Raw genomic sequence first — 23,154 nt, 5'->3', positions numbered from 1 at the left:
ATAGAGCCAATGTTCCTCTCTCCACAGATGCTGTCAGACCTGCTGAGATTTTCCACCATTTTCTGTTTTTGTTCCAGATTCCAGCATCCACTGTACTTTGACTAAATCTTGAACATGCACTGTTTTCCTGCAGCTTTATGAGAGGAAATATAAAAGAAATTTTGAAGAAAATCAGGAACATATCTTGTGCAAGTGACTTGATATTGTCCTAACATCAGAAATATTTTGAACGGTTTGGTAAATGCAGTTGAATAAAAAATATATATATTACTTTAATGCATTTTATTATTGTTTAATAGCAAAGACTTTTACAGATCAAAAAATAAAAATCTCTTCAGCTGTACAGAGTTGACCAATACATTGCCAAAACCCTGAGTTTTTAACTGTTAAGTTTTCTGTCAGCAAAACAAACAATTGAAGTGTACATTGTTATTTTTGTCTTGGGCAGGTGGTTCAATAACTGACAGTTCTTCAATAACTAGAAAGATTAAAACATAATTCTAAACCTTGATTTGTCGCATGAATGTAATTCAAAGAGAAATAATATTCTAAGCCGTACCATTTTTCTATAGCAAAGTTTTTGCTGTAGATATACTGTTCAGTGCAACAAACAGTCAGTGGAGATTTATTCTGGACGGTGTTGCATGGAGTGTCTATTGTATGCCCCATCACATGTTCAATTCTATTGGGTGGTATTTGATGGTCCTGGGAGGCAAGTTGGAAAGTAGAAGAGAGCCGTACAGCAAACGATGAGAGCGGTGACTGTAGCCTTCCTGACTCCTCTTGATTAAGTCCGGAGTGGGAAGGGCTTACCAGCCAGAAGTTAATTGAAGTGGTCACCAAAGACCCAGTTAAGGGTTTTAATCTAATGTTGCTGGTTGTAGAATCTAGCAGCAGGCAGGATATGTGTCATGTGGGACAACTGAGAGGTAGACCTGCTTGGGCCCATGGGCACATAGGAAATACCGCTTTCCTGGGCATCCTGATCCCAACAGAGGGACCTGTCAGTGGATGGAGGGACTCTTGGGAAGCCTGCCCCCGATAGCAACTCCCTTACATCTCCTCTCCAGGACATCCTAAGTGCCCCAGTGATCACGCTCCATCCATCGTGGCTTACAGGCTCTAACAATGGTCCTTCTAGTAGGCCCCTCTGCAGGACCAGAAGTGGCCACTGCTCCCGATGGCACTGTCAGTAATGGAGAGTCACATTCTTGGGATCGGGACATCCATCTTACACCAGGGAAATTATCCGTGGTGCTGTCATGAACCTCAGCAGCATCCAATGGATAATTTAAGCCAAATGGGCTTCCAAAATGGGTTTCTCCCAGCTCCACCAGCATCCCCACCCCCCAGCCATTGTAATGGGCCCATTTCCAGAACTATTAAATTCTGCCTTTTGACTGCAATGTGATTGAACGTTGGGCAGAGAGTACAACAGACAGCCAATGTGATACATTCCATTTTACACTACCAAGACAAATTTCAACACAAATTATATTTTACCATGAACCCCTCCCCATTAATCTGGGAGGGAGAAAAGATCCCAGGAGTTTTCCCCGTGTTCAGAATCCCAAATTTCCCAGATAACTTTTTTCAAAGTTGGCTAGATTATCTGCCTCCAGCTGACAATAGGGAGAAGCCCAAGCAGCATTAGCAGCCCTCACCTCATTTCTGGCAATAACAGAGCACTTCTGCAGTTCCATATGGGAGAACACTAGAACAGCCAAGCATTTCCAGAGCATCAGAGGTCCTTCTGTTTTTTTGTAACATCTATTGGAAAAGTGGCACTAGAGCCAATCATAATATAAATCCTGATTTTAAAGTATATTAAGCATCAAATGCTGCATGTTATAGTGCTTATAGTTTTTCATTCACAGGCAGGGGCCATTGCCCAGTGAATAGGTCTGACAGAATAACTTGCCGCATTACTCAATTTCTTATCAGACCAGCCTTACGGCTGAAAAAGCTGTAATCCTTTGTGGGTCAGTGAATGTGTTGTAATCTTTCCATTCCCACAACATTCTTTTGGCCTTGCAGTGCCTTTTTGACTGATTGTAAAACGCTGACGTTAGCAAAGGTGTAGACTGGGCTGTGCTCTCGAAGAATCACTGTGCTCCTGAAAAGAAAAAGTATGTGATCTGATGCAACAGCTGTACTAATAACAGATTATTAGAACGACATGATACTAGTTTTCTACATTGAAATATTCAGTGCTTTCTATCTATGCTCTTTTATCAGACTAAGACACAATGAGCTGCTTTCAAGCAGGAGGGCTAGAATGTAGGTGAGGGTCCACGTGCACACCCCCACCCTACAGCTCACCCCCACAATATGCTGTAGAGCAGGTGCTGAAATTGACAGCCTGCCCACGATATTCAAATAGGTATTCAAGGAAGGAATTAGGCATGTTATCAAGCCAACTGACCCTGGTAATACACTGTCCACGCCATAAAGGTTTCAGCAAGGAGCAACTGAAAGTCTGATCTTTAAAAATTGTACACTTCAAAAGAACAGATGTAATGGGGGTTCAATCTTCAAGGGCTGCACTCCTCAAGATTGGACCCTACTTTCTTGCGAACCCTACTCACATCCCACAGCCTTAAACTCAATCCTGCTCAAAATCCCACATTTACTGGTTCCATGGATTCCTGGATTTTCTTTCATTTCATCTTGCAGTCCCAGCAATGGCCACCATCGCTCTCTTGGCACTGCCAGAATTGATGCTGTCGACCACAGGCAGGCCTCAAAGGGCAAGATGGCCTCCCCAGTGAAGGGTGTAAGCCCCACATTGCTCTTGTTAAGTCAGTCCGCAGCAAGTTATGGCTGTGTGACAGTCCGGCGTGGACTGGGATGGTCCAACCTGGAGGGGGACAGTCCGACATGGAGCAGGTAGGCTGTACACCACCTTTACCTCCAAGATCAGAGAGGAATGTGGGGGAAGGGGGTGAACCATTCGCCAACCCACACTCCTTTATAATATCCCCCCCACCCCCAGTGCACTTTTTATAGTCCATTTGCCTTTTGTCCATTTCTCTTGTCACAGCAAGTTCTGCACCCTACGTAGGAAAACCTGCACTCTCAGTGCTGCTCTGTGAAAACTACTTCTAATTTTAGATAAGCAAGTAAGTTTACACAACCTTTGGAATCCACCACTGTTTTTTTATGTATGCAGGATGACTCAGAGTTATTTAACAAAAACCCTCTGGTAATAAAAACTACTAAATTTGTTATAGGGAGAGTCACATTTTGAATTTATTTGCCTGCACAATGGACCTTGTTTCTTGGAATGGCGGCATGTTAGACTTCCCTCAGCCATTCCTCACATTGTGGAAGTCAATTTCAATTTTTGCCACTTGGGCAGTAACCTGGCACAGCAGCAGGTCACCTGCCCATTGCGAAAACACAGAAAAGTGGGTCAGGGTTTTCCTAGGCTTGGAGTGGATGGCTCCTAGATGGAGTTTCCCAACAGCAGGACCTGACACAGATCCACCGAACAGAGGAGAGCAGACAATTTCACTCATTAAAAGGTCAGATTAAGACTGCTTTTCCTGGGCTGTCGGTGTTTTGACAGCAGTGAGGTAGCATTCCCCTCAGGTTTGCGATGCCTCTAGCTTCATGGACAAGACCTTCTTTGTGATCATCTTTGACGGGGGGGGCGGGGGGGGCGCGTGAGAGAAGGATGGTGAGGGGGGGGGGACAGTGGTGGAAAGGGGACAGGATAGGTAGGGGTGACATTGGAACTGGAGCTTTGTCCCACAAAATGGGGGATTCAGACAGAGAAGGCTCTGGAGGAGCTGAACTTCTGATGTTAAATTTTTCATTTACCTCTCTCAGGGCACCTCACTATTGAGGTGTTCTCTCAATCCAGAACTGTCTGACCAAACCCACCCCTCTCAGTGGGCTGCTATGGCTCCAGAGATCCCAATCCTCTGACTGAGCCAAGGGCATCTACATCCTGCCCACTGCTCTTAAATGGATGAGAAGCTTGGAGGCAGTGAATGAGTGGTCAGTTGCAGGGAATTTGTTGCACCACTGTCACTGCCGGCAAACATGCACTTAGGACACCCAATTTCTCCTGATGTTGAGGTCCCAAAGCCCATATTCCTTAGGATTTGGAGTAAATAATTCAACATCATTGGCCTGTTCCTCTATTTAATGGAATCATGACTGCTCACAAATGAGACAAGGATTGCGAAGGTCGCACAACAATTTGTATTCAGCTCACACCTTGGATGAAGGAAAAGCATCCTGAGGTGGTTCACAATAGTGTTATCAAACACAATTTGACACAGAGGCATATAAAAGGATATTATAATTGGTAACGAAAAGCTTAATCAAGAAACAAATGTTTTGAGGAGAAACTTAAAGGTAGAAAGGAGAATGAGTGGGCAATTTGCTTTGCCACAGATGATGAAATTAAAAATTACCTCCAGCGATTTTGTGATAAAATTTGACAGAACAGGGCAGAGAAGGAAAGAAAAATATTCAGAATAAAAATCAGTTCCGTCCTTGTATAATCCAGCTGTCTATTTAGGTGCAACATCAGGTATTCAAAGGTACAAAGGTGTGTGGCTTAGATGCATTGGCTATGCTAAATTGACCCTCAGTGTCCTGGGATGCATAGGTTAGAGGGATTAGTGGGGTAGACGTGGGATTACAAGGCATGGGTGGGATTGTTGGCAGTGCAGACTCAGTGGGGCGAATGGTCTCCTTCTGCACTGTAGGGTTTCTATCCTTTCTATTGGTACACAGTATGTAAGGAGAGGCAAAGGAGAAAACTGAAGGAAAAGGGTAACATACATTATTATGTATATGACATTTTAGAACAGTGTAAACATACCTTAACGTATCTGGAAGGCAACTGGGATTTCACGATTAGGCACCAATATCCCTGAATGCAATGTTTCCACTGGATCTACATCAGTAGCCACTATTTTGTACTTTTGAACCAACTGCAGTAAAAGAAAAAACGCTGAGTTAGAAATAGCTGTGACTCCGGTTAAGAGTTGCACTTGTACTTTGTTGGCACCAATAATGATGATGCCCAGCCCACATGACTTACCCAGCAGAGGGCCAACTGTAACTGTAGTTCAGCTAGTCGCCGACCTATACACATCCTTTTCCCAACACCAAATGGCACGTGTGCAAAGGGATTGATCGTATGCTTATCCTGCAGCCAGCGTTCAGGTTTAAACTGCATTCCCTCATCAAAATATTCTTCATTCCACCCCAATGCATGACTGTTTATCATTAAAATAGTCTATGGGGAAAAGAAAACAAGTAATTTCCCCTTATATTTGGTGTAAAAGTATAATTCTGAAAACACATTTTTTAAACTCTGACTTAAGGTTCACATTTCCATGACATAAGTAATGAAATACTGTCACATTTTCATAAATAGTTAGCTCTTCTCCAGTAATATTGTTCATGGACATTTAGAAAGAAAATTTGATGGTCTCTCTCTACATGTGATTGCCTCTCTCTTTACCTCTCACTATCTAATTCTTTCAGTTTATGTCGATCTGTCTGCTTTAGATACATTTAGATAATAAACATGATTTTGGCTTTGAAAATATTATAAATAGTGACATGTGGTGAGTTCCCCCCTTCCCCTCATGACATGTTTTCCAGCAGTGGAAGTGGCTCACCATTGCAACCAGCAGAACCTTCTGGTCCTGCCAATATCTACAGTGTTTTGTATTGCTCTCCCATCCTGCTACCGGGGAATCTGCCAGGAGGGCACAGGGATGGGGTGGGGGGACTTAGCTTTCAATGGGACCAGAAGATCCTGCTGGCAGGATGGGTCTTAAATCCTGCCCATGACGCTAGTTTGATTATTTAACAGAAGCTACTGCTCAGTCACATGCTTCATCTCTCAAAGAAGTACTCAACATAAATTGCGGTCAAGTGACAACTTGGCTTACGTGGCACCACTCTTGGCTCAGAAATCATTGTGGCAAGTTTATTTGAACATATAATTTAGTGTGATCACTGAAATAAGAGCTATTCAGCCTGAGTTGCCTGTACATTGGATGAGATAATAAAACTAGATTCCTTTAGCTTATTCCAGTTCAGGTGACTGTTAAAGGTCCTATATTTCTGTTTGCAGAAGAGCAACAAGATCTTTGATGTCCTGGCCAATATATGTACCTTAACCAGCAACACCAAAAACAAGTCAACTGGTAATTAATTTTACTGTTGTTTGTGCAACACGGTACGCCTAAAATACCTGCTCTGTTATGCCTACATAACAATTGTAGAGTTTCCAGCTTAATTCATTGTCTGGTTGTTTTTGAGATGTAGTAACATTCTGTCTCTTGTCATTACAATAATATGGAAACTCCTCAAAACTGGGATTATGAACGAGTTAAAATGTCAGTGAGTTAACAGCAAAACAGGCTATATTTTGGTTTGTGTCTGGGATGTTGCTTGATACTTACTCCCTTAGGTAGCAAATAGTCACCGAGAACAGTTTCTTCATCCAGGGTGCGACTTGTGAAGGGCACAGAAGGAGTAATCCTAAACAGGTAATTGACATTAGTTGTCATTCTACGTGAGGCATTTAGTTACAGTCGTATATTTAACAAGATTGTGATATTCTCAATAAAAAACGCTTGTTATTTGTAAAAACATGCATTAGATTAATTGGAATCAAGTAAGATTGCATAAGATAAAAAGGCGTGCTAAGTCAAAGTATGATAAAGATATTACATACATAATAGTTCTGAGAAAAAATGAATCTAAATGATCACAGCAGAGCAAACAATAGTGTCATAAAACATGTTGTACATTCTGCACTCTCTCTTTTAATTCTCTATGTATGGTGTGCTTTGTCTGTATAGTGTGCAAGAAACAATAGTTTTCACTGTATACCAGTAGATGTGACAATAATAAATCAAATCAGTTACTTCAGTTCTGGTTTGGTAAAATAATGCTCTACAGAATAGATCCTACACTTTACCAGATAAGATTACCAATTCATGTTTCATTCTTAAAATGATCCAAAGCTATAAGCTGAAAGTTTACCAGTTCGACTGTAATTCAGTGGTGTAATTTATTGTACTTGCTGTAGCATGATAGAATGCATTGTAGAGTGTTTGCTTTCAGGATTCTGCACAAGTTTCCAAACTTGATCAAACTATGTAAGAAAAGTATTGAATGCCTGCTAGATCAAGGAAAGCTGCTATGGTGTACATATCCTTCTAGTTGTGAACAGCTGCCTACTTTTTAACTGGTATTAGATATATATAAATATAGAAAATAGGAGCAGGAGTAGGTCACTTGGCCCATTGAGCCTGCTCTGCCACTCAATGTAATCATGGCTGGTCTTTTATCTCAACACCATACTCCTGCTCTCTCCTTAACCCTTGAAACCTTTGGTGTTTAGAAATCTATTTCTTCCTTCAATACATTCAGCCTGCACAACATTATATGGTTGAGCATTCCACCGGTTCACCACCCTGAGTGGTGAAGTTTTTCCTCATCTCAGTTCTAAATGATCTACCCCATATCCTGAGACATGGCCTCTTGTTCTAGATGCCCTCCACCCCTCCCCTTCCTCACCCCCAGTCTGTCTTGCCCTGTCCGAATTTTATGTGTTTCAATGAGATTCCCTCTCCTTCTTCTAAACACCAGTGAACACAGGCCTAGTTGACCCAATCTTTCTTCATACGACAACCAAATCTGATGTAAATAGATCAAACAAATAATGTGGGATCGGAAATTTCAACGTGAAGGACTGAAATATAAACAAAAATACAAAAATGCTGGAAAGGAAATTAACAGCAATCTGGCCAAGCAAACCTCATAGACTCCTTTAGGCAAGCCTTCAGGTAGGGCATTTTCTTAATATCGTCTGCAGTTGGGGCCCGGTCTTTGGACAGCACACGACATATTTCTTCACTAAGTTTGTTTTGTGCCTTGGGATTGCGTGAGAGATTAAAAATAGCCCAAAGCATACTGTTGGCAGTCTGTAATATAAAATAGCATAAAATTTTAATAGACCTTTTGCAGAGCTTTCATTTGATGACCTTCACTTAGATAACAGTTACTCTTGACAGCATTAATAAGAAGTTGCTTCTTTGTCTAGAATCCATGACCCATTTTATGTAACATATGTGTAAGGACTAACAGAAGAAAAACCTCCATGAACATCCCATCCCATAGGAGAGGCCAGCACATGAATGCAAAAGACACACTCATGCATCTCAATTTTCAGGGTCAAAACAGTAGTTTCAAGAGGAAATCTTAAATAGAATGTCACTCATTCATGTCAAAGACCTACCCAGCGCAATTTTTGAAAGAGCTTCAACTTAGGCGGTCAGCAGGCTAAAACTTCATTAAAATAAGAGTCCTGAAATGTGTCTGTGTTTGTCTTTCTGAGGAGTGCACTTTGTGTCTCAACCTAGTGGAATTGAGCAATCAGAGACCGAACCAGAGACCGATTGTTAGAAGCTGCCCTGAAAACATTCAAGATAGGATTCAAAGGGCTTCCTATGGGAAATGAATGTTCCTTCTCAAAAATCAACCTATCCACTGCTTGTCCCTCCATTCACTCTGCCCTTCCACCGATTTCCCATTTTGCTCCCTCCGAACTCCCAACCCCAAGGTTCTGTAAGTTCAACTGTTGGATTCCTCACCTCCATCTTCCAAGTAGCAAATTATGGGATGGCATGGTAGCACAGTGGTTAGCATGGCTGCCTCACAGTGCCAGGAACCCAGGTTTGATTCCCGGCTTGGCTCACTGTCTGTGTGGAGTTTGCACATTCTCCCCGTGTCTGTGTGGGTTTCCTCCAGGTGCTCTGGCTTCCTCCCAAAGTCTAAAAATGTGCAGGTTAGGTTGATTGGCCATGCTAAATTGCTCCTTAGTGTTGTCAGAGGGATTAGTAGGGTAAATACGTGGGGTTAAGGGGATGGGGCTTTGATGAGATTGTTTTCGGTGCAGGCTTGATGAGCCAACTGGCCTCCTTCTGCATTGTAGATATTCTATTCCATCTATCAATGCTCATTTAGCACCTCCAGCTCAGTGATATTAATTTCATGAGATCTGACCATGAAAATAGATCAGGCCTCCTGCCAGTGACATTGGGCAGGTGATGTAATGGACGTACCCACTGTCAGCCAAATTTCCACTTAGAACAATTACCCCACCACCTTTGTCTATGCAGCCTTACCTTAGCATCAAACTACCTAGATCATGTATTCAAATATCAGGAAAGAGCATGAAATCATTCTGACTCCAAGGTGAGAATGCTAACAGTGTGCCAAGTTGATGTTTAGTAGCTAAGTTTGTCACCAAGTGATTTCTCTATATTTAGCTCTGAGCTTTCTGATATTCTCAACAGCAGCAAATAGATTTCAGTCAGGATATTACCGTTTCTACTCCTCCAATCTGAAGCTCCGTGATTGCAGCGTATAACTCTTTTCTTGATAGTTCACTGCCATTGTAGATTTCAGAGAGAAAGTCATTGGCCGGACAGGCTGAGTGTCTATTTAATCTTCCATCAATGTGGCATTTTGCTAAAATAATGTACACAAGCAAAACTTAGATTATAATCAAGAATCCAGAATAGCAAAACACACAAATTCAGATCACTGTGCCAAACTTCAGATGTTATAGTTGTTTTCAGTTAAAAGTTACCAGGAATAAATATTTCTTGAGAGTTTCTCTTTGTCTTCAGGTACAATGCCCTAAGAGTGCGTTGGTGACCATGGATTTTGTTTTAGAGACATGGTTCAACATTGTTGATATGTTCATCCAATTTGGAGCCTCCTTTTAAAAAAATGTTTTTTGTGTACCTCAATCTCTTTTACCATTGAGCTTTCATATTGGCACCAGACTTTCTACTTCATAAGTTCTTATAATGTGTCCAAGATGTCTCTTTTCCGAAACCTGTCCCAGGTTGTCCTTTGACACACTATTTACCTTTGTTCTGCCACTAACACATTCTGATCTCTCAATTTGCCACTAATGGCACCTTTCTTAGCCATGATCACCACTACTTACATTCCCTTTATCTTTTTGTCTATGATGTACTTGTCGATCTCTCCCTTGCCTCCACCTATCGCTAGCCCTCTATCCAGCCTCCACAGGTCCAGCCATCCTCTCCCCCCATCCACAACACTACAAATCTCAACCTATTTCCAGTTGTCTTCAGCTTTGATGAAGAGTCACCCAGACTCAAAACATTAGCTCTGTTCTCCCTCCCTAGATGCTGTCAGACCTGCTGAGATTTTCCAGCATTTTCTATTTTATTTCTGAATCCAGTATCTGCAGTAATTTGCTTTTGTCTCTTTCCTGAACTTGGTCAGGACAGTTTTTTCAGTCTTACATTTTGCTAGTGCCTCGAGACCATCAAATTCTTTATATATTTATCATTAGGAAAATCTAAACTCTTTCCTTTTCAGTTCCCTTGGTAAGATCAATTTTAAAAACGGGCTTATTCCAGGGATTCTATGATTTATATGTGTTTGAATATCACTTCACAGAGATAAAAGATGATGCTGTAGTTTGATCATTTTCATGAGTTATGCTAAATGCACAATTGCACACAATGTCATTGGTTAGTTTTCTCGGGAAAGCAGATTGACTAGTTTGTTAAATGTATTATTATTTATAAGATAGATTTCAAGAATTCAAAATTTTGAGGAATCTTGGATTCAGACAATTTGAGCAGAATTTTACGGTCCTGCCCAACACAGGAACTGTAGCAGGACACCGGACCATGCAAGGGTCCATTGGCCACGGGGCTTTGGGGACGAGCGCAGCCCAAAAATCCCACCCTCTGTGTGAGTGACCTACAACTGTATATTTTCTATTCTTGTTTATTGCTTTTTTGCCTTCCTGATCTTGCTAACTGTTTAATATTTACTAGGGCTGAAAAACAAGACATACTTTGAACTGTTTCACTCAAACAGTTTTGTTCGATATATAATTATCTTAACAAGTAATAAATGCCCTGAAAAAAAAGCAGTTGTTTGATACAGCTGTGGGAGAGTCCAAAGCTAGGGACCATAAATTTAAGATAGTTACCAATCAATCTAATAAGGAACTCAGGAAAATTATTTTTTAGGAGTGTGGTTAGAAGGTCAAATCTGATAAATTGTTGAGTAGCTGTGGTGAATAAAATAGTTGCATATAAGGGGAAGCTTGATAACAAAAGGAGGGGTAAAAGGAAGCAAAGGATATATTAATGAATGGTTGGGTGAACTATTTTACCAGAAGCCTCAGGTGGAACACTGGGGAGGCAGTGGCGTAGTCACTGGACTAATAATCCAGAGACCCAGGCTAATACTCTGGGAACCTGGGTTCAAATCCCACCATGTCAGATGTTGAAGTTTGAATTCAATAAAAATCTGGAATTAAAAGTCCAATGACGAACATTAAACTAATGTTGATTGTTGTCAAAACCCATTTGGTTCACTAATTTCCTTTAGGGAAGGAAATATGTTGTCCTTACTGGGTCTGACCTACACGTGACTGCAGATCCACAACAATGCAGTTGACTCTTAAGTACTCTCACAGATGTTCAATAAATGCTAGCCAGCCAGACATCCACATCCTGTGAATGAATTTTTTAAAGAGCCATATCAATCTGATGGGTCAATCAGCCTATTTGTGTTCTGTAACTTCTATACAATTATGTGCAGCTATGGTGATTGGATATTTTGGATATGTGGATTTCTTGATTTTAGTTGCCCCATGGGGATAAAAGTTCTCCTTGAACAAAGGTTAACACTATACCCATGGGTGAATTATATTTAACATCCCACTGTTGTGCCAACCTGAGCTGTTCACATTCACTACCTATTGATTGTATCATAACTAGGAGGCACAAAACAGAATGTATTTTCTACATTGTTTTCAAATTGTTCCTTTTGGAGCTGCCTTAGGCAGAATCCCCTGATGAAGGAGCAGCACTCCGAAAGCTCGTGATTCCAAGTTGGACTTTAACCTGGTGTTGTGAGACTTCTTACTGTGCTCACCCCAGTCCAATGCCAGCATCTCCACATCATGTGAAGCACAGGCCAGGTTATTATGGTGCTGCTGAAGTAAATGGTAATTTAGATGGCCTACCCACCCCATCCGGCAGCTGGAGGCACGCTGTGGCATGGCAGTGAAATTCTGACCATAATGGAGGCCTCAGATTAGCCGCAATTCACCAACTTCAATATCATAAGTTTAAATATTTCAGGAACCATGTTTTTGGACGCTCTCCTCAAATAATGCATCATCACGTCTGTGCCTTCTATATTTTGATTTCCCATGAGGCTTTCACTTGTTAATAGCCCAGATTCTCTTCATTCCTCAGAGGGTTATACCTTGTAGACACTCCAGAAGATGTGCTGGGGAACCCTTTGGGAAGACCCCTACACATGAACTACATGGAAATTGCCCAGAAAGTTGCAGTTAGAACCATCTGAAATTCTAATTTAAAGTCAGAGATTTTGAATGGTTATGACTTATCAGAATAGTTCCCCAAGAAAGGTTGGGAGGATTAAAACCAGTTCTAATTCCTAGCTAACTATGGTACTGATCAGCTGCCCAATCCAAATTGGTCCCCCCCCGCTAACATACCCCTCCTGCTCCACACAAACCCCCACCCACTCGACCACAGTCTCTGACCACCTGACTACCACCAAATCACCCACAACTAACCCCAGAATACCTCCCAGTCATCTGACAAACTTCACCATACCTTGACTTCCCCTCCTCCCCTCACTGGATCCTCCCAAACCTGACTACACTCCCCTATCCCCTGACTACCCTCCCTACCTGACCACCTGACTACCCCCCTACACCCCAATGTCCGAACACAGCACAAGCCCCTCTGACCACCCCACTCCAGTTTTTGCAGCTTTTTCTGCTTTTACCTCAGATTACCAGCATCTGTGGTATTTTGCTTTTATTTATACCAGGGATGTTGTGCATTCCAGCGCTTTGGTTGCAAAGGCCACGCAATTGCTAGTTTTCGCATCCGATAGATATAAGGTTAGAGCCATTCTCAAGAGATTAGTTTTTGGGTGCTATGTTAGCTTTCTTGAAGCTGTTGTTCAGAATTTATTAAGTTTTTTTAGTTTTTTTTAGTTTGACATGAATGCTATAGACTCTTAGCAGATTGGTTTCAGAAATTAATGTTAAAAATAAGTTTACCCTATCATTTTTACAGAATTTGAGTGAAAGGAATATGGGCAAGGAAGATGAGAAAGCAAAACAAATGCTCTCTGATGAGTTAATAACAGTCACTATGCGCACAAGTCATGTTGAAAGTGCTTTATCTTTGCTAATCTACTTCAGCTATTTTCACTACTGAAATGGGAAAGTGGGTGTGTCAGTCAATAGTGCCTTGAATGAATAAGCTGTGTGCGCAACAGAGCTGCATATCCCTGCCAGTTCAGTGACCTCAGTCAATGTCTCATGTTAACCTCAGACAGTTATAAACACTTGGCTCTAATGCCAACTCCAGGTCATTCAGTTTACAAGTATGGATCTGATCCTAATGCTTGCCAGTCCAGTGAAATGCAACAGGTTCAGTATTCAATCACATGATCTAAAAAGCCACTTTAAATGTCCTTTTTTTTAGGCTGAATAAAACGAATACTTATTTCTCAAAATATGGTTAGGTAAAATAGTTATTAATTTGGACAGTAATTGCTACTCTGATTCTTTAACAACATATCAATTCAAATGATATTGATTTTCAAAAGGCCTTTGTAGCAGAGATCATGGCATAGAAAATTAAGAAGACTACAGTCAGGGAAATAGTGAAGAGGGGCAGAAATTAAGTTGTGGATGTAAAATTACATTCCTGGTACTGGAAAATGTGACAAGGGGTATTGCACAGAAATCTGAAATGGGCCATGCCTGTTTAGTACATATAATAAAAATTCTAAACTTTGGAAACAGAGAAAGAAGATTGGAATTTACTGCATGCATCAAATTGAAGTATAGAAAACTGTGACAATGACTATGAAAGGTTGTAGTGGAGACAAAAACGTCATCAAGAATACAAATAGGTGAGCTTGAATGTACAGAAAAGTAAGTAAGGATTGGGAAAGGATGTACCATTTTAAAAGTTAAAATTTTAAATAATGTAGAGGAACAGGTGATGTTGGTTTGCATTGATCATAGTCATTCAGATGAGTAGCAGAAGTGGAAAAGGTCATTAAACAAAATGGCAACTGCAATCATGGTTTTGTATCCAGAGGCACAGGGCTGGATTCAGAGCAGTGTTAGACTTCCATCTATGCCGTGTTATCAGCAGATGACCATTATTGTGGTCATATGGTCATTCCTTCACCGTTGTCGGGTTAAAATCCTGGAGTGCCTTCCTAACAGCACGCTGGGTATACCCATACCACATGGACTGCAGCAGTTCAAGAAGGCAATTCACTAACATCTTCTCATGGGCAATTAGGAATGGACAACAAATCATGGCCTAGCCAGCAATGCCCACATCCCACAAATGTTATGTTAGAAAATTCTCTGTTTTTCTTGTTTAAGCTTCTATATTCTTTAGGAATTAGTCATATGTTAAATTACATACTTCTGTTCAACTTCTGAAAACTGGGTTATATCCAACACTGTTTGATTAAATAGAGGTGTCTCCCTGGTTGACAATAAGATCCTACATGTGAACTTGGATTGGGTAATCTGGATTTCTCAGCAACTCCATTTCTATGGGCATTTCCATTTCTGGTATCAACCGCTCTAATGGCTTTTCAGAGTGAGGTTGTTGGATAATGCCAGTTGTACTGAGTTTGGTATAGTCTGGTGGCTACTGATTATCTTCATGGAGAACTGGACTGAAAATCTGAGAAGGTCCTTTTCGTTTTGGACCTTACATCGGTACAGGCTTATGTATAGGGAACTGGGACCAACTGCTACAGAATAATGGTGTTATGGAGTAATGAACCTCCAAAACAATGCAACCCTGTCCATTGCATATCCAACTAAATCATGGCATGCAAGTGTGCAGCTTATGTTGGGTGGAGCTTCGAATAGTCCAATGAGAATGGAATAATAGATAAATAAAAATTGGAATCTAGAACCGCTGCTCTCAAATAACACTTCAACACTACAATGACTTCAGCTATTCATAGAGCAACAGATATTAAACCAACAGTCCTTCACACTCTAACAAATACTAAACTTTCAGTTCACAGAGAAATACTGCTTAGTAACCAGTTTGGTAAATGAGAATCAGTGAGGAAACAAGGACTACTTTCTGTTCGAATTTTTTTTTGCAAGGATGCAAAACATGAACCCTTTCCTACCATACTTAATAAAATTACCAACAATGCATTTGGGTTGACAGTGCCTCAAACTTCCAAAAGTTGTCTGCAAGATGGTGCCCATAAGAAAGCAGGGTGATCCTCATCTAATCAATCTGTATTAAAACTTGAACAGAAAATCCCAAGGTGAAGGGTCATTATAATCCCCTCTTTTTAAGAGTACTGACATTTCAAATTCAATGAACCCAAAGAGTCAGGAATTCCCTTAAAAATGTACTGGAGTTTAAATTTTAGGCATTCATAGCTGTTCAACAATTTCACAATTGAAGAATTACAATTACTCCATGATCTCTAGGACTAAAACATTCACCTTCCAGAACCATTTTGTGAATGTTGTTTCTGCAATAGTTGTCATTACTAATAACCTCTTTAGTTGGGCATGTACCTGTTTTGAATATATTGTCCCAAGCTTCTGTGTGGTCCTTCCATGTCTTTGTATTAAAGCTTTTATGGAGCCCAACTGGTGTCACCATCATCTTACCAAATGTATTCATCATCTGAGATATACAGGACGTAAAAAGAATGTCTGGTCATGTGCAGATTATACACAGGGAAACAAATGCATCCTTTAAAAATAAAATTAACTCCTCTTCATTGTTATATTCCGTTCTTTCTGTTTTAAATCTGATATTCCTGCTTTTAAAATTAATTATTTATTTGAATCAAAAAATCTACAAGGTATTTCCTCCAGTAAGAAAGATGTGGGTGAAGAATTTATTCTGAAAGATGTATCTGGCCAACAGAGATTTGGGCTTTCAGTCATTTTTTTCACATCCCACTTTTTCATGGGGTGCTCATTAATCTCTATTCCTGCACAGTTAGCTGGACGGCTGGTTTGTAATGCAGAGCAACATCAACAGCATGGGTTCAATTCCCGTACGGGCTGATATTGTTCATGAAGGCCTCACTTTCTCAACCTTGCCCCTTGCCTGAGGTGTGGTGATGCTCAGGTTAAATCACCACCAGTCAGCTTTCTGCCTCAAAAAGGGGGAGGGCAGCATTATCTCTTATAATTCAACATGAAACAGAGAACACTAAAAACATCAGCATTTATAAAGAGAAAAAAGGAATAAATGTGGGCCTTTTGCTAGAATCTGTGTTTATTTAGATTTTCATCATTTTTTTCCTTTTTTTAATCATTGTAATTGATAGCTAGCTATTACCCAAAAATAATTATACAGACTCTTGCAGAAAATTCCTCTTGTTACTCAGCAAGATATGAATTCAGTAATATGAATACTAGATTGCACTGTGTAATTAGCGATCATTTTACAGAACCAAATCTTTTTTGGACTAACAGATGATCTGCACTAAATTCATTCATCGCCGTGTACTTACAATTTTAATTGCCTCGATGAAATTCAAAGATTCTTCAACTACATTTTGTTCCAGAAGGCCAAATCTTTTATCATACAACACCAAGCATATTGCTGCAATTAGAAAGTTACTGATAAGTGCACAATCAATTGCCAAACACACATAACATGTGAAATTGTATCTATGTGCTTTAATAAAGAATTAAAAGTAATTATTTTCAAATAAATATAAAATTTAAATATAAACAACTTATTACAGAATAATTAAGGATGCTACGTGGGTACTTGCATTTTAAAATGCTTTTCCTTAGGTCTTTGGGGTGGAATTTTCTAATTTTGTTTTCTAAATGGGGAAGTGCTTAGGAAATCAGAAGCACGAAGGACTTGGGAGTCCTTGTTCAAGATTCTCTTAAGATTAACGTGCAGTTTCAATCGGCAGTTAGGAAGGCAAATGCAATGGTAGCATTCATGTCAAGAGGGCTGGAATACAAGAGCAGGGATGTACCTCTGAGGTATAAAAGGCTCTGGGTCAGACCCTATTTGGAGTATTGTGACCATTTTTGTGCCCCGTATCTAAGGAAGGATGTGCTGGCCTTGGAAAGGGTCCAGAGGAGGTTCACAAGAATGATCCCTAGAATGAAAATCTTGTCGTATGAGGAACAGTTGAGGAAGCTGGGTCTGTACTCATTGGAGTTTAGAAGGATGAGGAGGGACCTAATTGAAACTTACAGGATACTGCAAGGCTTGGATAAAGTGGACCTAGAGAGCATGTTTCCACTAGTAGGAAAAACTAGAATCAGAAGGCACAACCTCAGGCTAAAGGGACAATCCTTTAAAACAGATGACGAGGAATTTCTTCAGCCAGGGAGTGGTGAATCTGTGGAACTCTTTGCCACAGAAGGCTGTGGAGACCAGGTCATTGGGTATGTTTAAGGCAGAGATAGATAAGTTTTTGATTAATAAGGGGATCAGGGATTATGGGGAAAAGGCTGGAAGATGGGGATGAGAAAAATATCAGTCATGATTGAATGGCAGAGCAGACTCGATGGGCTGAGTGGCCTAATTCTGCTCCTATGTCTTATGGAATAAAAAGTAGGGGTTAAAATCTTCCCAGAGAATTTGGCAACGAGACGAGGAAAAGTTGGAAAATGAGTCAATGTTTTTTTTCTTAAATTTGACTATCATCTCTGGCAATTTTTATTAGTTTGTTCCAGAGAGGCATTGGTTGAGAAATCCTTTCTACTGAGAAATAGGGAATGAAAAGGGGAACCTAAAGCTTGGGGGCGAGGAGGGAATTATTAACAAATAGAGGGGGGAATGTCCATGTCAAACACTTCCTTCTTTGTAACACATCTTTCTAAATATAGTCAAATCTTCACAAATGTGATACGTGTCCTTATGCACATTTTCTTTATTATTTGATTCTGATTGAATGGTTAGAATTGAAGAATGCAAGTCATCAAATTTACTTTAGCTCCAAGAAGAAAAACTTGAATTAAGCAACAGTTTAACCCCTTGCTGACATTTTTGAGAAAGCATTATGTGGGTCAGTGATAGTCACATCAACATTAACGTTAAACATTTTGTATGTACTTCAACGGGAACCTTCTTGATGTTTTCATGTAATTTACTGAAAGACATCTTTCCAAAGAGTTAGAATATTTAAATAATCTTGACCCAATGAATCTACTCCAATTTTTAAACTGGATTTTATTCTAAACTTAGTGAACCGAACTGCTAATGAGAATTTGCAACACTATTCATTTATCTTCAATATCCCCGAGTTTTGTCGTAACGCTTTCACAAGAACCTACTTTCAAAGGACCATTTATTCAGTTCCTGGTATAAATCGTCAATCTTTCCTGTCTCGTCACGGAGTTTCTCCATTCTGCTGATGAAATCTTCGAGAACCTGAGGAACATTCAGAAAAATGGAGTAAACACGTGTCCTGGATTGCACCGACTCCAATGGGGAGTACCAGGAACTTGGCAATCTGACCTTTGCATTTCTGTTTTCTTCACTTGTCTAATCGCGGCACCGCATATCTCGCTGTTCCGCGAACACAAGATAATCAGAACAGCTTTATTTACCTATGGAGAACCGATACCGTCTTATGCAGGCTAGGAGAATGAGTCTCTCCCTCCCCCGGGTGTATCAGTATTTGTAAGGGATCTTCCGTGTCACCCATTTTTCAAACCCACTGTCTAAGAAGCTGCTGAACAGACCCTCCGCCCATCGGTTTGAGTTTTTTCCTTCCCTGGTTGAAAGCTAATTTCTTCGCAATGTTTAACCATTCTTCCTCCACTGCTGCGCCGGTATTTCCTTGGCAAGGTCCAGCTATGTTTGCGAAGCTTATTATGGGTGCTTTCCAAGCAAGGCGAAGCACAGATCAGAGACGTTGGGTTCGGCTGCACCGAAAGCAACCGCCCTCCTGTAAACAGGGGACTGAGGAATGCCACCGATTGCACCGTGACCTGTTTACATTGGTAGCAAGGCTCGGCTTCGATTGCACGCTATATGGTTCATTAATATTTCCTGACCCAATATTTCAAACTGCGCGTTGAAAAGAAAATCGCGCTTTATTTTCAAGGTGTGAGCTTTCTGCATGATCTTGCAGAACCCTGTGAGATGGACAGCTCTCTGGTTCCTAAATTACAAACAAACTCGCTAAAGAAAGCGCCGTAACAGGGAAAATTACAATGTAACCCCTGCCACTATCATGACAAAGATTTTCGTGGTACCTTTGCGCTGTTCCTTTCCGCAGAATGTCCCTTCCCGGAATGTCCTTACTCCACAATGTCCCTTCCCCCGAATGTTCTTAGCCCAGAATGTCCCTTCCCCACACTGTCCTTACTCCACAATGTCCCTTCCCCAGAATGTCCCTTCCCCAGAATGTCCTTACCCCGTTGATTTTTCCATCCAGTTTCACCACTTCTGTTGGCTTCATCAACTTTTTCTGAAATATGCTCCGTACCCTTTGCCAATCTTTTCCTTCCCTGGTGTCAAGACAACGAAAAAAAAGAAGCACTCAACTTTGATGCCATGGATCTGACCGCCCGCCACTGGGATTGATGGGCACCGCTGTGTTAAACCTGGCAGACACTTTACTCATCGTTTTGGTCCGAAAACCCTTAACTCCCATAGAACTCTCTCTGATTGCGGCGACTTATTTACACTGTTCGTGCTCGTGATCGCAGCCTGATGCTCAACATCTGTGAATATAGCAATAGCCTTGCAGCAAGTTTGTAACAATTCCAAAATTCTGCCATGTGCAATTTCTCAATGAAATGCACTGCACGGGAGGAATCGGACTATCATTCGTATGTGAATATTTCCACGGGTTATTGCTATCGGCACAGCTGACATGGGCTTTGCCTTTGGTACTCACAGTATGAGCAGTCCATACGCCTCGTCTCTGTAGTCCCGGTAAGCTTTCCACGGTTTAATCTCCAGACGCTGCGGGTAATTGCTCTCTTTACGGTAAAGAGCTTCGAGCAGGCACGGAGCCCCGATGTGTACGGTTTCAAATGGCCCCAATTTCATCTTAAAAATCTTCCCAAATTTCTTGTGAAATTCGACCTGTGAAAGAAGAACATACGCTTAAAGATAACGACGGGGGGAGGAGGGGGACACATCTGGATGACCACTTGGTGCCCAGAGTTTGGGTCCCCATCGTTCCTGTAGTTATATATAAAAAGAAAAAAAAGCTTCGGATAATTGAGCTAGGAATTTTACTGCATTATTTTCTGAAATGGCAAATAAAAAATACTTTAGGTCAGATGAGCTAGGGATTTTGCTGCATTATTTTCTGAAATGGCAAATCACACAGATTCTTATTGCAAATTGAGCTATGGATGAAGCTAGACTTGTTTTGGTCCCAGCCTTGGATTTACCAGTGTTTTGTGCTGTTTTTGGAGCCCTCCTCTCCGGATGATCTCCAGCAGGCTGCCTAGCACGGGCCAGCTGGTGGGACCTGGGATGGAGCTGTGGCCACACGGAGCCATGGCTTTGTCTGCCACACTGCCAGCTGTCGAAAGCGGAGTGCGGTGTCGCAACTTGTCCCCTTGTCTCAGAAACTGCAGGAGCCGGCTGCCGTTCTTGCTCTGCACCCGCATTTTGGAAAAAAAATCTCAACAAGTTCTCAGCCCCCTCTGTGTATACTGGTTTCTTACCGAATATATATAGATACAGAGGCTTGTGTTGATCCCAGCCCCTGGCCAATCAGAAGAGGTACCTGGTTGGTGTGGCTGACAAGCCCATGGTTTAGTTTGTTCTGTCGCAAACACGTGGAGAGTCAGAGCAGATTCTAGGAATCAGGTAATGACGAGCCGCAAAGCACAACTCAACAACACTGCACATTGCAGCCCCAATTCATCCTGGGCCAATCCCACATCGTTAGGGCAAGAGCTGCAGTGAAAACCTGATTGAGGAATAACACATCTGCAAACAAAATCAGGATGAAAGAACAGACTTTTACAAATTGTTGCATTTTCTTATTTTAAAATCTGGAGCCAACTTGAACATTTGGGGTACTGACAGATCTCACATCCAGTCACTGATTTCTTTTCCACGAACCCTAAAATTTACACCCAAATGGTCCGCTCATATTCAGTAACATTCCCTTTCATTTCTTTCTGCGGCCCCATTCGCTCTCAGGCAATTCCTCTGACTATGTCTCAGTGAATGGTTTGCGCGGATGCCAGCATTCTGGAAATATTCGGGAGGGTGAGCTGTGATCAGCCAGGGTGCAAATCCAATTCAAACGCGTGCGTTTATTTTTCAATCGGGATATCAAAATAGGATAATGTCCCGCCCGGCACATCTCCGCCCTATAATCTCAGATGTGAGGCAGACATTGTGGGATGAACTCTGTAGCAGGATTTGACCAGGATCTAGGCTGGCGTTGATGATAAATGAAAGAAGAGCCTCATCCAGCTGTTGAGCCGGACAAAGAAGATCCCAGGGCACGTTTTCTGGAGGAGTGGTGATGCTGTGCCGGAGTTGGGGTTATTTCTCCTTTCAGCAGCACCTCCAGAACAGACGAACTGGCCACTTATCTCACTGCCGAGAGGCTTGCCACTGCATTTGTTTAAACTTGTTATTATTTGACTTCGGGATGTATGATGTGCTTTGTGAACGAATTCACTTTCCTCATCAAAATGAGTCAGGTTTACGCTTCCACATTTGATTATCTTGTTTCTTTCCTTTCTCCTTGCTATTGTTTCGTCTGCTACTGCACCCCCGCCCCATACAACTCTTGGTCTTCCTATCTTCATTTTCGAATCTAATGCTGCGTTTAGCATCCTTCCCTCCAAAAGCTATAATGTTGACCTGTCCAGCCAGTGAGATTAAGTGCATCTTTCTCTTGGTGTGTATGGACGAGGGAGGGTGTAATATCTCAGAAAGCCCTACTGAAAAGGAATGGTATTCATTGTTCAACACGTACACAAGTCCCAGCTTTCTTTTAATTTAAACAATTCATCCAAATACATTACAATTTATCCAAATTTATCCATTATAAATTACAATACATTATAATTTCACAATGATATAATATTAAATGTCAACACAAATATGCCTTCCTTGTACAGCAAGAAACAAACTCCCAATGAAAATGGAGTCCATTGTAAGTTGCTATCTGTCACCTTTTTGGGTTACGCCTTCTGGGATTTTGCCTTCTAGGATACTTGACTCCCAACTGGTACAACAATTCTCACACAAGTCCCAACTGGGACAATAGTTCTACAGGCCCTTCCCGGTAGCTGCCCAGTTCCACTTGATCAGGCCATTGTCTATTATCAAGGGAACTCTTATTCAACAAGCTCCACAGGGCGATCAGTTAAAGATCACCCATGGAAGTCATAGGGATTATCACATGGGGGAAGACAGTAAGAGTTATCTAAAGTCTGTTCTTATTCTATTAGAATCAGATAACTAAGGGCCTCATTTTAATCTCACCATACATTTATCAATTGATTTAATCTGTAAGTGTGAGCACCATTTACTACATAGACAAGACTTTCATCGCCAGCATATAGCAGCTGCTGATACGATAGCTTCTTCTCATGCCTATCTGATATTTTATTTTGTTTCTCAGAATAGTTTTACACATTTTAGTTAGGCACGGTCACACTTAACCAGTAACTGAAAGAGCGCTTCGACAGATGGAAATTAAGGTGTAGTAAATTTTGTAAATTGTTGTAATTATATCCTTTATTAAAAAGCTTTGCCTATAGCATGTAGCATGCATTAATTTTTAATATAGCTGATTAAATGTAGCCTTCCCTCAGAAGGTTGCACATTCAAGTCTCACTCTCGGATTTGAGGACAAAAACCAAGGCTGACATTCCAGAGCACTGCTGAAGAGGTGCTGCACTGTTGGGGGTGCCATCTTTCAGATCCCCCTCTGCCTTTTATCATACAAGATTCCCCAGCACTACTTTGAAGAAACATTGGAGTTACCCTGGTGTCGTGGCCAATATTTGTCTCTCAATAACATTTCCTCACAAGAATTAGGAGACTTTGCTGATTTCATTCCCCCTCT

At 41.2% G+C, this 23,154-nt stretch overlaps 1 protein-coding gene across 3 annotated transcripts; it reads right to left on the bottom strand.

Annotated features, from left to right (window-relative positions):
* Positions 1 to 343: 343 nt before the first annotated feature.
* cyp24a1 (cytochrome P450, family 24, subfamily A, polypeptide 1) lies at positions 344 to 21,198 on the bottom strand. Of its 3 annotated transcripts, none has more exons than XM_080204446.1 (12): positions 20,504 to 21,198; positions 19,999 to 20,189; positions 19,513 to 19,606; positions 18,425 to 18,521; positions 16,633 to 16,724; positions 15,680 to 15,791; positions 9,374 to 9,519; positions 7,804 to 7,970; positions 6,441 to 6,519; positions 5,063 to 5,260; positions 4,841 to 4,952; positions 344 to 2,116 (listed from the first exon to the last, which is right to left on the bottom strand). In XM_080204446.1, the coding sequence occupies exons 1-11, from the start codon at positions 20,723 to 20,725 to the stop codon at positions 4,842 to 4,844; spliced, it is 1,509 nt and encodes a 502-aa protein (XP_080060572.1). In that variant the 5' UTR covers positions 20,726 to 21,198; the 3' UTR covers positions 344 to 2,116; position 4,841. The 3 variants fall into 3 exon arrangements, with proteins under 3 accessions (XP_080060572.1, XP_080060570.1, XP_080060571.1); XM_080204444.1 differs by having other exon boundaries at positions 20,783 to 21,198; XM_080204445.1 differs by having other exon boundaries at positions 20,845 to 20,864.
* Between the last annotated feature and the right edge of the window lie 1,956 nt (positions 21,199 to 23,154).

Source organism: Carcharhinus amblyrhynchos, chromosome 16 (genome assembly GCF_965287045.1).
Source record: "Carcharhinus amblyrhynchos chromosome 16, sCarAmb.v2.hapA, whole genome shotgun sequence".
NCBI classification, from domain to species: Eukaryota; Metazoa; Chordata; class Chondrichthyes; order Carcharhiniformes; family Carcharhinidae; genus Carcharhinus; species Carcharhinus amblyrhynchos.
The sequence above is the reverse complement of the archived record's forward strand: the minus strand, read 5'-3'. Positions and strand labels throughout refer to the sequence as shown.